At 39.8% G+C, this 18,287-nt stretch overlaps 1 protein-coding gene across 8 annotated transcripts in view; it reads left to right on the forward strand.

The window, feature by feature from the left end:
• Positions 1-18,287, forward strand: part of cacna1bb (calcium channel, voltage-dependent, N type, alpha 1B subunit, b) — a 262,230-nt gene that overhangs the window by 189,880 nt on the left and 54,063 nt on the right. For all 8 annotated transcript variants that reach the window (XM_084046067.1, XM_084046073.1, XM_084046069.1 and 5 more), the window contains one exon: positions 17,130-17,226. In XM_084046067.1, the coding sequence (XP_083902193.1) occupies positions 17,130-17,226 (97 nt within the window). The remainder of the gene's footprint in view (positions 1-17,129; positions 17,227-18,287) is intronic.

The following is an 18,287-nucleotide window of genomic DNA, read 5'->3' on the forward strand; positions in this document are numbered from 1 at the left end:
ATGGAACCAAATGGACCCTCACGGGTCCATTTGGTTCCATTTGTACCCTCTCAGAGTTACACACCCACCACAAGGGGACATTTGGGAACCAAAATGGAGGGTTTCTAGCGAGCCAACATGCACGATATCAGCACCCTGGGCAGAATGGAACAGAGCCGTCATTAGAATCATTGGTAACACCTGTGAAGGAAGTAAGAAGAGGCCCGATTTATTTCCAATATGGCTGCTGTGCATAGAGCCTATTACGCCACTATACGGAAATGAAATACTCTCAAAAGTGGTCCAGCTGAATGGTGTCATGGAGGACAATAAGGTCTGTGTGTGTGTGTGTGTGTGTGTGTGTGTGTGTGTGTGTGTGTGTGTGTGTGTGTATGTCTGTTCTCGCAGCACAGAAAGAGAGAAAGATGGGAGAGAATGATACACACACAGACCAACAAAGCAGGTTAATGATAAGCGTGTTGAAATGTACAAAGCTCTCTGGGGTCGACAGAGAAATGTCATCTCTTAGAACAACCTCTGTCTGTTAATCTGTCTCCAGCTGGGAGCGTGCAGACAGTATTTGTATCGGAATTTCTATCAGTCGTGGAAGAAGAACTTGTTTTTTTTACTTAAGTAAAAAGTAGCAATACCACGATGTAGAAATACACTGTTGCAAGTGAAAGTCATTTTACTTATGAGTAAAATATTTTACTTGAGTAAACTAAACGCACAAACCATACTTAAAGTGTCAAAAGTGAAAGTACTATGCAGAAAGTCCCCACCTCATTCAACATGTTGTCAATATCTTTGGGAAATAGCAGATCTTCAAGCTCACAATGTGTCACGGTGCACGTTGTGAGTTTGTAGATCTGCTATTTTTCTGTGTCTGTTTTATATCAGACAAAGTATAAAATAGGGCTTAATTGGTTAATGTACTGTTATGTTTTGTAATAATAATCTAAATCTACAAAATAACTAGTAACAAAAGATGTCTAATAATTGTAGTGGAGTAGAAGTATTGGAAAATGGAAATACTCAAGGTAAAGTCAAAGTTACTCAAAATTGTGCAGTACCTGAGTAAATGGTACGTACCGTAGTTACTTTCCACTACTGAAAATCTACCTCCTGTTGCAGAACAGCCTTGTAGCATCTTATCTTTGATTGTCTTTCTGTCACTTTGTTCTTATGTGTTGATGCCTTCTGTAGATGGATAGCTACGCAAAACAAAAGTTAATTTAACTCTGAAATGGACACCTATAAAGCCTGTTCTACATCTACAAGCTCGAAACGCGTCAAAAATAGCAAAATAGCAGATCTACAAGCTCACAATGCGTCGCATTGTGAGCTTGTAGATCTGCTATTTTCAAATGGCCGAAATGTATATATGGCTGAAGTGGTTAATGTATGTTTTGTAATAATAATCAAAATCTACAAAGTAACTAGTAACTGAAGTTTTCAAATAATTGTCGTGGAGTACAAAGTATAATATTTGCCTCTGAGACGTAGTGGAGTAGAAGTAAAAGTACTGACAATTGGAAATACTCCGGTAAAGTAAAAAAATACCTCAATATTGTACTTAAGTACAGTACTTGAGCAAATGTTCTTAGTTACTTTTACACCGCTGTTCAGAATGCACGTCGGCATCCCACCGTCGGTCGCGAGGTTCGAACGCCGAGGGGTGAGGATGGGTGCTGGTCTCTCTACACAGGCAATGTCATCCATTAGGTGTCTTGAGGGTCCATTTTCAGAGCTAACATTACAGTGTGTGTGTGTGTGGGTGACCTCACCTGTTGCTGATTCTGTCCTCTGTCGCTGACTCTGTCTTCTTTCTTCTCTCCTTTTGCCCTTTTCCTTTTATCTTTTTTCTTCTTTCCCTCGCTTCGGGTTGCTTTCAGGAGCCTTATGGGGTAATGTCTGCTCTCTATTTCTGTCTGTTTTTGCTTGCCTATAGTCCATTTGTCTCTCATCTATCTCACTGCCCCTCCGAGCCATATTGTTTTCAGCTGACCATGTTGTTATTTTTTAACGTTTGTTGTTTTTGGGCGGTGCAACCGCCCCTATATGTGAGGTTTGGACATCGATCCAAATTGCACCCCCCCCCCCAACCCTCCGCTGTGATTGGCCACCAGTGTACCCCCCTAACCCTGCACCGTGATTGGCCACCATGACTCTATTCAGGACTGTGATTGGCTAGAAACACATGACACATGTGCATAGCCCTATAAATAGGACTATGCACTTAAAAAAAACACTTTTATGTTTTTTTTTTAAGGGAATCACTTCCATCACTGTGATGACCACTGTGACCACACCGCCCACTTCACACTGGGTGTGATTTTTGTAGAATAAATATATTTTTTGACTGCTCTTAGGACTGTAGACATCGTCACAATCAAAGATTCATATTGGCACCTGTGACAAGGTCTAATAGGATGTGCTGGAAGTACGTAAACATTGTAAATTATTTTTTAAACTTTTTTCAATATAATAACAGCAATTTTAGAGTCACAAAATACTTTTTGTATTTAAACTAGTGTCTCTTGTGAGAGGCCTTTTTTCAGCTTCTTGATTCGAGGTTGAACAACATTCAAATACGTATATTATTAAACTAATTTCACATTTATATGAATGACGCGCCATTTATTATGAAATATATTGTGATAGTATAGATTACAGCCGTAATCTATGAAAAAAATAGAATAACAAATTGAAACTGACTGTGCATTCAGCCCCACATGAGGCACATTCTATAAGACCGTGTCACTTTGTCTGTTTGTGTTACATAAGTGTGTCTTACATGCGTGTTTCGGTTACATAAGTATTTGTTCTCCATCTCCATGGTGTTTTCGTGTACGAGCACAGTAGTAGTGTTGAGCAATCATCCCCCAAAAATTATACGAATATTTCGTGACAGTAATATAAGTATTGCTGGTGCTTTCCATTATAGCCGCTGTCAAAGCCATGTTCAGTTATTTTCTTCCCCCTGATTTGAAATCAGAGACACGTTTTCCATTCACCATCTCTCACTTCTCTATGTGATTCTGCTGCTAAAAGACACATTGTGTTGTGAGAGTCTGTGTGCTATATTCATTCACGATCAAAGGAAGAAATAGCAGTATAGTTTGTTAACATCACGCAGTAATCTATATCTATAGTATTAACCCATTCAATCCGGGAACGCATCTGTGTCATTTTAAGATTTATTTGGCTGCTATTTTTTTTTTAAATCATGTCATTTTAATTTTAAAAAGTTTTAAGCGGACATTTGTAACTCAAATCTTTGCTTCTGGGGGTCCCTGGAACTAAATATTTTTTACAAATGTTCGCTTTAAAACATATATATATATATATATATATATATATATATATATATATATATATATATATATATATATATATATATTCCATATAGATTTGCACCAATTTTCACGATTTTTGAATAGCCAAAGAAATCTTAAAATGACACCAAATTATGTCTCAAAGGGTTTATTGAGTTCAGAGTAAACTAACGCATGCAGATCTAATCTGCATGCGGAACACACCGTTCCTTTCTGAACCCACTGTATAATCCTGGGTGTTCATTTCAATCTGAGTATAAGCAAGCCCAGATATTTCTGACTTTAGACTCTGAGAGGTACATTTTTTTGACCAAACTTTTATTTTTTTTCCAAATCTTTTTTGTTACCCTCAAAATCTTTCATTTATTTTTGTAAATGGTCAAAACAGCCAATGTACAACCTCACAACACAGATACAGTAGGCTATTTTTGCAAACTGTTGCCATACGATATCCTTAAAGGGATAGTTCACCCCCAAATATATATTTGTTCAATTCAATCGATTAGTCACCACATGGAGACTTGAAATCATGGATATAATAAATATATTTTTTTGTCGCATTCCTAAGCCAATAATTTGATGACCAAGCGGACCGGTAGGCAGCGGTTCCGGTAGGAGACACAAAAATAAGACTCTTTGTGTCTCCTACCGGAACCGCTGCTGGTCATCAAATGATTGGCTTAGGAATGCAACAAAGGCAAAAAATTATCCATGAATCTAAGTCTCCATGGGGTGACTAATCGATAGGAAAAAAAAAGTCATTTTGGGGGTGAACTATCCCTTTAAGTGGTAAAAGGCTTTTCCTGTGTTCCGCTGGCTCAGTTCAGTTCTGTGTTCTCTTCTTGACACAGATGAGTCACAATGGCAGTTCTCAGAATTCGCTGTTGCCGCGCAGAAACCTCTTATCTCCATAACATTCTAACTTTTTGAGTTTTTGAGTAAATGAATGCCCTACGTGATCACAGGACTACAGTACGGTGTCACACGAAAACATCAAAAGCTCGAAACGTGTCGCTTCGCGTTGCGTTTTCGAGTTTGTAGATCTACTACTTTTGCTACTTTTAACCCATTCAAACCGGGAACGCATCTGTGTTCATCCATATTTTGTACTTTGGCTATTCAAAAATAGCAGATATACAAGCTCACAGCGCGGCACCGAGTGCCGCGCTGTGAGCTTGTAGATCTGCTATTTTTTTGAAAAGTCGTGACAATTCGTGCAAATCTTTGAATATATATATTTCTTTTAAAGCGAACATTTGTAACTCAAATCTTTGCTTCTGGGAGGGTTCCCTGGAACAACATATATTCGACAAATGTTCGCTTTAAAATATATATATCTTCAAAGATTTGCACAAAAGCGCATGACGCAGCTTGTAGATCTGCTATTTTTGAATAGCCAAAGACCATCTTAAAATGATGCGTTCCCGGCTTTAATGGGTTAATTCGAATCCTGAAAAAGTACCAGTTTTTGGACGTATGAGGTTTCCATGCCACCCCCCCGACGGAGACGATATTGCTCACGGTGGGTTGTATCTGATAGATACTGTAGATCGCCCCCGCCATCTGTCTCTGTGTCTCTCCGCTGCTCTTGTGGCGTCAGACAGGCGTGGCCACGCGGTGCGCGCCCTCAGATCCCTTTTGTCTCGTCAAGCACCGTGTCCTCAGTAACCCATTCAATCCTGGGAAACGCATCTCTGTCCTTTTTAGATTTCTCTGGCTATTCAAAAAATTGTAGATCTGCTATTTTTCAAAAATATTTTTTTTTATATATTTTTTTTTAAAACGAACATTTGTAACTCAAATCTTTGCTTCTGGGGGGTCCCTGGAACAACACATTTTACAAATGTTCGCTTTAAAAAATATATATATTCAAAGATTTGCACACATTTTCACGAGTTTTCAAAAATAGCAGATCTACAAGCTCATAGCGCGGCACTCGGTGCCGCGCTATGAGCTTGTATATCTGCTATTTTTGAATAGCTCAAAGAAATCTAAAAATCACACCCAGTGTGAAGTGGGCGGTGTGTGGTCATCACAACATGACTCACTTTAAAAAAAAAGGATAAATGACTTTTTTTAAAGTCCATACTGCTATTCATAGGGCTGCACATGTGTCATGTGTTTCGCTAGCCAATCACAGTCCTGAATTTGCAAAGTCAGCCAATCACATTACAGTTAGTGGTGATGACACTAGCTGTAATGTGATTGGCTGATATGAAAAAAGTATCGATTTGCATTAACAATGGAAGGGTTAGGGGGTACACAATTTTTTTGGTCGGTGTCCAAAACTCACTTATAGGGGGCGGCTACACCGCCCCAAAAATGACACAGACGCGTTCCAGGATTGAATGGGCTAATGTCACTGCAGTAAAAAAGAAAAGAAAAAAAAAGATCCATAAACGCTGTTGTTCATGCTTCTGTAACATCATGTCATCTTTCACTCATTTCACTCACTCGGGGCAGAAACCTTGCATCTCCATATTTCAACTTTGCATGTAATAAATGTACTAAATATTGACTACATTGGACCCATTGGAACACAGGTAATTGTTTTACATTTACTGAAAAAATCACGTTTTTGGACATTCAAGGTTTCCACCCCGACTGATTCTTAATTGCTTGCACCTGTGGTTGATTTATCCTCTTTCACACGATAATGACTTCAAGTGCCAGTGTTGTCGTCTTATCACTGTCTACGTTATAATGTGCTGCTGCCATGTTCTCAATTCATTAAGGCTAAACAGTGGCGTGTATCTTCACGCCTGTGTGATATTGTTATTTGCTTAAAACGTATATATTCGTTGCTCTGTCTTTCCTTTTATGCTTGTGTTATTGTCTCTAAAGCAGTCATAATTTCTCTTATGCTTTTGTCGTACGGATGTATACGATATGGCCACCTTTTACACCTGGTATCAACTGGGTGATTGAACTGTGCGGATATGAATAATATTCAGGTTGAAATGAATAGCAGATCTACAAGCTCACAACACGTCATGTTTTTACGACGCTTTGTGAACTTGTAGATCTGCCGATTGTGCCGAGTAGTCAGCGAATGGGGGTCCGCGGCCTAATACATACCAATTTGGGGGTGCTTGACTTGAAAACGTTTGAGAATTACTGGTTTAAATGACAGTTGTAGATATAATCTGGATACGTATGTGGACACAAACTGCATAGGAGATGCCAGGGATAAAGGTGGCTCATATGGATGTATGTATTGTATGTGTGTGTGTGTGTGTGTGTGTGTGTGTGCGCGTGTGCGCGTGTGTGTGTTTTTCTGTGTATTACTGCTCTTCCTCATCAGATCGCAACAAAGCGTCGTCAGGTGGGAACTCAGTCGCTATATCTACTGCACCGCTTGCCATAGAACCCCCCTTGACCCCCTTGACCCTTTTGCGCTCAAAACATAAACCACTAGTTCCTCTCACCAGCCATCGTTGTCCGACTTCCTGCATTGTCTATATCCTGAACAGCCCCAGGATAAGAACCCCCCCCTACTTAACCTCGAGCCCGATTTATGCTTTGCCGCACCACGCGACCCACGCCACCGGAAATACCAGATCGACAAGCTCGCAACGCGCCGCGGACGCGGCGCGTTGCGAGCTTGTCGATCTGGTATTTCCCGCGCGCGCACGCCGTCGTGTGGCGGCGCATAAACGAAGCACTAACCTCCCCTTGATCTCGTGTCTGTGAACCTATCCTTAAAGGCTCGTTTAATACATCGATGAACTACGGCCTGCATTGTGCAACCGAAAAATGACGTATTCTCAACCTGAAAAAAAAACGTGTTTGTTTGCCTGTTTTACGCCGGTTGAAAATACATTGTTTTTTTGTGTCTTTGGATGTGGTATGAATTAGCCATTCACTCCCGATGGAAAAACACTGCAGACTCCACGCTCATAGCTTTCAGAAGACTGTTCTAAAAAAAAAAAATCAGCCCACTGTTGCGAGCTCCTGCTGGCTCCGCATGTGCTAGTAGCTATTAATCTCCAGTGAGTGCACAAAATATATGAGAGAGACCTCCATCGCATCGAGACTTACGTAAGCCTCCTTTTCCTCTGAATAATGTTTGCCCCCCCCCTCCCCTTAAAATCTACAGTTCAGACGTGGTTCTGTAACCCTTTCAAGCCGTGGAACGCGTCTGTGTCATTTTTTAGATGTCTTTGGGCTATTCAAAAATAGCAGATGTAACAGCTCATAGCACAGCACCGAGTGCCGCGCTATGAGCTTGTAGATCTGCTATTTTTTGAAAAATCGTGAAGATTTGTGCAAATCTTCGAATATATATTTTTAAATGCGAACATTTGTCAAATATTTTGTTCCAGGGACCTCCCAGAAGCAAAAGATTTGAGTTACAATTGTTCGCTTTAAAAAAAACAATATTCAAAGACTTCCACAAATTTTCAAGATTTTTAAGAAATAGCTCATGAGCTTGTATATCTGCTATATTTTGAATAAAATGACAGAGATGTGTTCCCGGATTGAATGGGTTAAAATCTACATTCTAGGCCTGGTTCTTTAAGCTTAATTCCTTTATTCCTCTTTTACTTTCTCTCTTTTACAATGAGAGATCATAGTAAGCTTTGTGTGGGTGATAACAATGTTCTAAATACCTTTTGGATTTGGATTACAAAACAATGTTTAGTTAAAAAAAAGGCAATGCTTGTCTAAGTATTCAGACAACATAGGCATTGTTATGCCTGCATAAACTGTTAATAATAATGTCAGTCAATAACTAAGAGACGCATTCTGCATGTAAAATAATGAATTTGTTGGATAAAAGCCAAGTTCTTCCATAGAGTAGAGAGACTTATGCCTACTTTGTGGGAGGAAACGGACGGCAGAGTGCTACAGCTTCACTGCGGTTCACTACAGTTAAAGGACGACTTCACCACTTTTCAACATATCTTCATATAATAGGTCCTCACTAATGCTCATGATAAAATGGTAAAAAAAAAAATCTAATCAGTCTGTGTCTCAGAGGAGGGCTGTAGACAGTTCAGAAACCCGTCTACCAGTGACATCATCGATGGGGAATCCAAGCTAATAGAAACTGCAGGCTTTGTATTCCTGGAAAGTTGCAATGCAATAATAGATCCCATTGTTCTCGCCTTAATACAAATCTGAATAAAAAAATTGTAATCTTTTTGGGGGGAAAAATCCTGCCTAACGATGATGTCACTGGTAGACGGGTTTCTGGACTGTCCACAGCCCTCCTATGAGACACAAACCAAGTAGAAAAAAATGGTATCATTTTATCATGAGCATTAGTGAAGACCTATTATATGAAGATATGTTGAAAAGTGGTGAAGTCGTCCTTTAAGCTTTACTTAAGTAGCAGTATCACTGTGTAGAAAATACTCTGTTGCAATTCGTCGCCGTCAGGCAAAAACCTCTCATCTTCATATTCTAACTCTTAGTGTTTTTGCGTAAATGAATGCCCTGCTTGATCATGCCACGGCGTCACACAATATCTTCAAAAGTAGCAGATCTACAAGCTCGAAACGCGTCGCTTCGCGCCGCGTTTCGAGCTTGTAGATCTGCTACTTTTGAAGCTTTTGAATTTGAATCCTGAAAAGTAACAGTGTTGTACATATGAGGTTTCCACCCCGACAGAGACGATTTAAAAGTATTACACATTTTGCGTAAAAGGACAAAAGTATTGCCATCAAGATATATATTACATATAACTAAATACATACAATACAATAATAATATATATTTTTTCAAAAAAATAGCAGATCTACAAGCTCACAACGCGTTGCAATGCGACGCTTTGTGAGCTTGTAGATCTGCTATTTTCGAAAAGAGTAAAAAGCACAATATTCGTCTGAGACGTAGTGGACTATTCAAAACATTCTTTTTTTTTTTTTTTTTACTTTGTTTATTGGGTTTTTCCATAGCAGTTTACAGCATTAAATGCATATAGCAGGGTACAGAAAAGCTTTTTAAAGCAGCCAATAAAATAAAAAAGCTCAATACGGATTCCATTATCACCCCAAGACGTGAAGACATAAAATTAAAGATACAAAATGAATACAAAATATATATACATATAAAAGGATATATAAACAAACACAGACCGAACAAGACAAAAACAAAAACAAACAAAACAAAAACACCAGTCAAACAATACATATCCATATCACATTCAAAATCCGCTTTACAGCACCACACCCCCACCAGAGCAAACCCAATATATCAATGCCTATTCAAAACATTCTAAACACTCAAGTAAAGTAAATCTACCACAACATTTTTTAAATGCACTTAGTTACTTTCCCACCATGCTTCACTGTGACTCAGCCAAGCTGATTGGCTGTCATCAGTTCTCCCGTCTGTAAACAGGAAATGATCCTTGCTCTGGAAAGGGGGGGGGGGGCTGAGAAGCCCGTTGTCATGGAGACCGAGGATAACCTTGCTGCACCGATGGCTGCTGAGTCACATGACGGAAACCGTGGCTGATCTGCACTGCTTTGATGCCAACGCCACACACACACACACACACACACACACACACACACACACACACACACACACACACACACACACACACACACACACACACACACACATTTGTACTTAAGTAAAAGTATCAATACTGCAATGTAGAAATTGACTTGAGTAAAAGTACAATAGTATTGGTATCAGAATGTACTTAAAGTACTCATTACTCATTACGTTTTCAAATGTTTACGAATATTTAGAAAATAGCAGATCTACAAGCTCCCAATGCGTCGCGTTGCGACGCATTGGGAGCTTGTAGATCTGCTGTTTTCAAATGGCCCGAAATGTATATAGGGCTGAAGTGGGTAATGTATGTTTTGTAATAATAATCAAAATCTGCTAAGTAACTAGTTACTAAAGTTTTCAAATAATTGTAGTGGAGTAAAAGTACAATATTTGCCTCTGAGATGTCGTGGAGTAGAAGTAAAAGTATTTGAAAATTTGAAGTACTCAAGTAAAGTAAAAAATGCCTCAAAATTGTACTTGAGTACATGCACTTAGTTACTTTACACCACTGCGCACACACACATACACAAGCAGGAATGTAACGGTTCATCCAACTATATTTAATAGATTGTTTAAAAATGATAATTCTGGGATAGTGAGCAAAGAAATTGCCAATCTACTGGCTCAAAACGCGCCGCGATGTGACGCGTTTTCAGCTTCCAGATCGGCTATTTTTAGAGATTTGTGTGCGACGCAAACTATTAAACAGGGCTTCAGTGCTTAATCAGACCAATCGACTAATTGATTATAAAAAAATCCATTTGAATTTTGTCACAATGATCCGTTCATGTTTTCTTTTTTATAAAAAAAATAAAAAACTGCGTCTCGATTAATCTAAAAATCGATAGTTGCAGCTCCAGACACAAGCTGCACAAACAAACATGCACTCGCACATCACGTTCTCCCAGCCAAGGGGGGCTCTTCTGAAAGCTATCGGGGAGACGGCTCTCTCTCTCTCCATCCAGATGCGTTTGGGGTTTTCTCTCAAATGGTCAAAAGGACTGGAGCTGACTGCAGTGGATTGCATGCCAGGCTAACCAAGTCATCAGAGCATGAGAGGTGCATGCTAGTCTGTTAGAGCCAGACTTTCCTCCTTATATTAACCCATTGAGACCGGGAGAAGGCATCGGTGTCATTTTTAAGATTCCTTTGGCTATTCAAAAAGCTCATAGCGCGGAACCGAGTGCCGCGCTATGAGCTTGTAGATCTGCTATTTTTTTTTAAACTAGTGGAAAACGTGTGCAAATCTTTGAATATATATATGTTTTAAAGCGAACAATTTTAGACTCCGATCTGTGCTTCTGGGGGGTCCCTGGAACAACATATTTTGAGATGGGGGGGGGGTCCGCGACCAAATACATATCATTTTGGATGGTCCGTCCTTCTGACCATGGAAAAGTTGGAGCACCTCTGATATAATATAGCAACATACTGTTAGGATTTAGAAAACGTATTGTACGTAAAATGCATTTGGCCGCAGAAACCATCTCAAAATGCGGACATTTTACAAAATGTCCGCTTAAAAAATATATATACATTCAAAGACTTGCACAAATTTTCAAGATTTTTCAAAAATAGCAGATCTACAAGCTCGTAGCGCGGCACTCGGTGCCGCGCTATGAGCTTGTAGATCTGCTATTTTTGAATAGCCTAAAGAAATCTTAAAAATGTCACGTGACGCGTTCCCGGTCTTAATGGAATAAGAAAGAAAAAAGCAGTATATGTTTGTGGAACCAGCTGCTTCTTTCTTGGTCCCTGTCGGGGCAGAGAATATCTCATCTCCTACATTTGAACTTTTGGGGGTTTTCCTGTAAACCAACGCCCTACTTGATCACACTACAGCTTCACACAGAAGCGTAAAAAAAATAGCAGATCTACGAGCTACGCGTTTCGAGCTTGTCGATCTGCGTTTTTTGGACATATGAGGTTTCTACCCACGACAGAGACATCTCGTGATAGCCCTGAAGGAGTGCATAGCAATCTATGGTAATTTGAACACTAATATAGGCCTACTACGTGTTCTCTGCATTTGAGTTGGGTAAGTAAGTAAAAATCTGCTTATAGTCCCTAAGGCTGATTTCGAAAGCCTTTTTTTAACCACAGATTCAGAATCTTCAAATATTTGAATAAGCCATGGATGTTAGTTTTTTTCCCCTCCTACATGTTGAAATGAATGGAATGAAATCCAATGGCTTCCTTAAAATCAAACAACAAACTATGTGGTATATATGCTTTGGGCATATATACCGCAATATGAACAGGGTCGGCAGTAATGTCGAGTATACTGTGGGAGTCAACGGCCTAAACAGGCCAGACCATAGTTTAATCCATTCACTTCGGGAACGCATTTGTGTCATTTTATATTTCTTTGGCTATTCAAAAATAGCAGATCTAGCTACGAGCTTGTAGATCTGCTATTTTTGAAAAATCGTGAAAATGTTTGCGAATATTCGAATATATATATATTTTTAAGCGATCATTTGTAACTCAAATCTTTGCTTCTGGGGGGGTCACTGGAACAAAAAATGTTTTCACATGGGGGTCCGCGGCCAAATACATATCATTTCGGTGGCCCTTCACATGAAAAGGTTTGAGAACCACTGATATTATAGCAACGTACGTTTGTTTTCATTAAACCGTTAGAAGACGTTTGGTAGATGCGTTCCCGGGTTGAATGGGTTAAATGGGTATATTCAAAGTGTACCCCCCTTTTATTGCATCAGTCACAACAACGCTAGTGTCTCCTTGAACCACAGTCACACACCACCAGCACCACTCCACTGGCTCGCTTTAGCACTCATTTCACAGTTAATTAAAAGGCTTCTGCTGTTCTCACGTTGACACGCACACGCACACGCACACACACACGCACACACACACACACACACACACACACACACACACACACACACACACACACACACACACACACACACACACACGTCTGAAATCTGAGCCTGGAGAAAGCAAAGGCATAAGAGAGAGAGAGAGGTCTCAGAGAACCGTACAAATGCTGTAATACTGTGACTATAGTGACTATACCAAATCACTGTGTGTGTACACGCACATGTGAATGAACATGTACTGTAAGTAGCCTTTGGAACTCCTGTATCTCCTGTCTCTGTAGCGTGAGGCAGCTTGATCCACAAGTACGCAGTGGTGGAAATAGTATTACATTTGTTTTACTTAAGTAAAAGTATCAATACTGCAATGTAGAAATACTCTGTAGTGTAAAAGTGTCCGGAATTCAAAATTTACTTGAGTGAAAGTACAAAAGTATTGGTATCGGAATGTACTTTAAGTACCAAAAGTAGCAAGTGCTCATTATGCAGAATATCCCATTTCACAAGTCTTCAAATGTATAAAATATATAAAAAATCTTTTGAAAATAGCAGATCTACAAGCTCACAATGCGTCGCATCGCGACGCATTGTGAGCTTGTAGATCGGCTATTTTCAAATGGCCGAAATGTATATACTGTAGGGCTGAAGTGGTTAATGCATGTTTTGTAATAATAATCAAAATTAACTAGTAACTACAGTTGTCAAATAATAATAATAAGAGATGTTGTGGAGTAGAAGTACTGAAAATTGGAAATATTCAAGTAAAGTGAAAGTACCTCCAAATTGTACTTAAGTACGGTACTTGAGTAAATGTAATTAGTTACTTTCCACCACTGCAAGTACGTCCTCCAGCCATGATGTACAACAAGTACACTCCCTGGACATGGCTCTAGCCCTTGCATTGTGTTAGAAAACTGCATCTTAGCGGGTCAAATTTGACCCGTGATTTAAATCAGCCCAAAATACAAAAAATATATATATTTTCATTATTCTTTTCTCTCACCTCATAGCTGACTTGTGCATTCATATCCATGTAAACACTTTTTAAAATATTCTGTTGGGTTAGGGCTAGGGTTTCATCTTTCAATATATCTCGTTTTCTATTATAAAAATGTTAAAATTCACTCATTAAATTTCCTATAATGAAGGCAATGGATAATGATGTTATCTAGCTATGATAGAAGAATTAAGAATAATAATTAGAACACACTACGCAAGACTAAAATGACCCTAACACAATGGAAGGGCTAGATTGTCGCAGGGACTTAACCCCCCAATCCTACCGTTGATGCTGAGTGCCAAGCAGGGAGGCATCGGGTCCCATTGTTGTAGCCTTTGGTATGACGCGGCCGGAGGATTGAACCCTGGCCTCCCAATCTCAGAGCGGACACTCTAACCACTGAGCTGGAATGATTCCGTGCTGTGTTGTATAGAGCGTTTCTATAGAAATGGAATTGTGTCAGTCTGTGCACACACACTGTCACACATTATATCTCATCCTCTCTCTTCTCGCTCTTGACGTTATTGTTAAAGAGCGTCAGTTTTTCAAAGACTCATCAAGACACCTATAACCATAAAGAGCCACAATATGTACACAATCAAATCATCTCAGTGTTATTTTATCCATGTGACGCAGAGATTGTACAAAACAGTTAAAGCAGCAATACATAGCTTCTTTTTTTTTGGTTAATGAAATGTCAGTTGGCATAACGACTAAATTGGGGAGAAAAATGGGTAAAAAAATAATTGGCTACTCTAAGATTTAAAAAAGGAAAAAATAAATTAGGAAAATTATGTTTTAGCCGATCTGTACGGTAGAGTATTTTAACCCATTAAGACCCGGAACGCATCCGTCTCATTTTCTTTGGCTATTCAAAAATAGCAGATCTACAAGCTCGTAGCGCGGCACCGCGCTACGAGCTTGTAGATCTGCTATTTTTGAAAATCTTGAAAATGTGTGCAAATCTTTGAATATATATATTTTTAAAGCGAACATTTGTAACTCAAATCTTTGCTTCCGGTGGGTCCCTGGAACGATATATTTTGAGATGGGGGTCCGCGGCCAAATACATACCATTTTGGGGGGTCCTTGACATGAAAAAGTTCGAGCACCACTGATACAGAAACTATACTAGAAAGTATTTTCAGAAAACCGTTAGAAGACATTTTGTAGAATCGGTCTCAGGTCTTAATGGGTTTATATATAACTAAAAGGTAGCGCTACATGGTTGACAGTTGGCATCGCACGAAGCTCCAAGCGTGGGAGAGACGAGACCCTGGTTAAAAAAAACCTGTGTAGGACATCAATCTTACCGCTTGTAGCTTCGAATTAACACTGATGGCCGTACCGTGTATGTGACTCGATTAGCAACGCCTGCCGCCACCGTCCTTGGCCAATGTCACTGCCCATGTGTGGGTTGACTCGACGGTGCGGCCATATATTATGAACAAGCTAGGTGTCACATCCTTACCTCTCTGTGACCTGTGTTAGCAAACACGCGTAGCGACTGCCACGAAGTGACAGCAGTGAGTCCTGCAAAGAAGCTCCTCTGCAGACTAGGGGGGGTGACGATGATGATTTTGAGATGGGGGTCCGCGGGCCAAATGCATGTCATTTTGGGAGTCCTTGACATGAAAAGGTTTGAGAACCACTGATACAGAAACATATGTTTTTTCAAAAAACTGTAGGATTTAGAGGACGTTTTTGTAGAACCCCCAGAAGCAAAGATTTGAGTCACAAATGTTTGCTTAAGAAATATATATTCAAAGATTTGCACACATTTTCACATTTACAAAAAAAATAGCAGATTTGAATAGCCCAAATAAATTTTAAAAATGACAGATTCTTCATCGTTGATGATGTTAATTCTAGAGCATTGGTTCTCAAATCTTTTTTTTTCAACTTTAAGGACCCCCATAACTCTTGAGGGCGTACAAATGGAGCCAATGGGGTCCATTTGGTGCCATTTTATACTCTCTCAGAGTTTTCAGAGCTGTAAGGGTCCTTTTGGAAGCCCCTCAAGGAACCCCCGAGGGTCCCTGGACCCTCAACTTTGAGAACGCACTAGTTCTACAGAAATTCTTGTCTGCTCTCATGTGATCGTCCCCTCGTATTTATAGCTTGTGGGTGTTTTTTGTTCAGAACAATAACAAGCCTTTTACACTTGAAACGTGTTTCTGTAGAATAATCCATCATCTTCTCACATGCATGTTGCTCTACTAATGGAATAGATCTACCTGTATCTATGCCTGATGTCATCTAGTTAGTCCTTGTTTGTTATTGGAAGACTGGGTTTCACATGGTTTTACGGTTGTGTAGGTGTGTGTGTGTGTGTGTGTGTGTGTGTGTGTGTGTGTGTGTGTGTGTGTGTGTGTGTGTGTGTGTGCGCGCGTGCGCACGCCAAGGTTTTCGTTAACTGAACTGAATAAAAACTATAATAAAAAAAAAGAAACGTTAACTAACTGAAACTGTATTTTGTGTTAATGTGTTTACAAAACGAACTCAAACAAACTGAAATTTTAGACAAAATGCCCTTAGTTCACGTTTTTCTTGTTGATTGTCCAACAGTAACTGGATATATTTTTTTTTAAATGGTATCTTTTGTTGAGTTTTCATCACAGAATACTTACTCTGACCTTTTTGAATCCTGCACCTGACAAGTAACCCAAAGTATGAATAAAACTAACACTAAAACTAATAAAAAACTAAACTAAAACTAAGCATTGTCACAAAAATAACAACTAATAAAGACTAACAGACCCGCTCTAAAAAACGAATTAAGACTGAATTAGAATAAAAAATTGTCAAAACTCTAATTGTCTAAAACTAAACTATAATGAAAAATCCAAAACTATTACAACCTTGGTGCACGCATGCACATGCACGTGCTCACCTGTGTATGTACGTGGCGGAGTGTGTGCCTATGTGTACATAATGTATGAGCACATTTCTGCTTCGAAGAGTGGCAATAGGGCATCGCAGTTGCGGCCACTTCCGGGTTCCACTGCAAAATACTCAATGCATTTTTCCCATTGACATTTCCAAAAATATTGATATCAATTATTTTAAGCCTAGAATCAAGCCATCCAGGGTCCTGGTGAATCATGACCATTAAACGTTTGATTCTGTGAAAAAACTTTTTTGAAAACGGCAAAACAAAGGGTATATATTAAATATAGTATATCATATAATTAAATATAAAATAAATCACAGAAAAAAATGTTTAATGGTCATGATTCACCAGGACCCTGGATGGCTTGATTCTAGGCTTAAATTAATTGATATAAATATTTTTGGAAATGTCAATGGGAAAAATGCATTGAGTATTTTGAAGTGGAACCAGGAAGTGGGCGGGAACTGCGATGCCCTATACAAACAACCTCACAACCTCTACGACGTACCTACAGTACAGATCCTGTGTCTAAGCTATGATGTGTATATCTTCCCTCCGCACAGAGGGACCAAAGGAAAGGACATCAACACCATCAAGTCCCTGAGGGTCCTCAGAGTCCTGCGGCCTCTCAAGACCATCAAACGTCTACCCAAGCTCAAGGTAGAGTAAAGCCAGCTGGCAAAGTGTGAACTGTCGCTCCCGATACCCCCCTCCCCCCGAATCAAAGTGTGTTTAGAACAGGGGTCTTCAACAGGGGGTCTGGGACCCCTAGGGGGTCCTCAGAGTTACTACAGGGAGTCCGCCAAATTTTTGTGTGATATGATTTTTTTTTTTACCTTAACCACCCAGCATCCCTTTTCTAAGGAGAACTTTACCAAAAAATAGCAGATCTACAAGCTCACAACGCCTCGCAGCGCGAGGCGTTGTGAGCTTGTAGATCTGCTATTTTTTGGCATAGAGGTGTTTGATGTAGAGGCAAAAAAGAGCAGACCAAGTAAACAGGGTTAAATCACAATTTTATACAATATAGAGGAGGTCCCTGCTTCATCTCTCTCTCAGCTAGGGGGTCCTTGGCCTGAAAACGTTGAAGACCCCTGGTTTAGAAGACTTTAGAAGACTGTAATGACAAGCTAATCACATCTGAGGTGTGGAAGTAGGTGTGTCGCTGCCTCTCATACTCCTGCCATCCATCCTGATGTAACAGCGTGCAACCCAAGCCCCCCAGAGCCACGGTGGAACAGTGAGGCGGCCGTCACCTGGTGGTCAAATCTGGGATTGCAACACTTAACAGGAATATAAAAGAAGACGTATCACAGGTTGTTTTCTAATCACTTGCTTTTCGATGTGCAAAGCACATCATTTTATCGAGGCATCTAAACAGCGGCAGGTATCGTTTCTGTCTCGGAGATATCGCGAGATTTGGCTGCCAGACAGGAAATGGTGGACAGTCTCGCGGTACTTTGGCCGTTCGGAAACATACTTTGTGCCTTTTAGATACGTCTATAAAATGATACAGTGTGTACACATCGAAAAGCAACACAGCAGAAAACAACATGTGATATGTCTTCTTTTATATTCCTGAACCCATTATATGACAAAGGTCGCATTCGTTCAGGAATAATGTTTGTTCATGAGCTGGTCCATCCGGCTCCATCCACGGCCATGTATTTCATTTCAAACTTCCGTTGCGAGGCTTGCCACCCATGATGTCAATATATCTA

This window comes from Gymnoscopelus microlampas, assembly GCF_963454915.1.
Source record: "Gymnoscopelus microlampas genome assembly, chromosome: 21".
Lineage (NCBI taxonomy): Eukaryota > Metazoa > Chordata > Actinopteri > Myctophiformes > Myctophidae > Gymnoscopelus > Gymnoscopelus microlampas.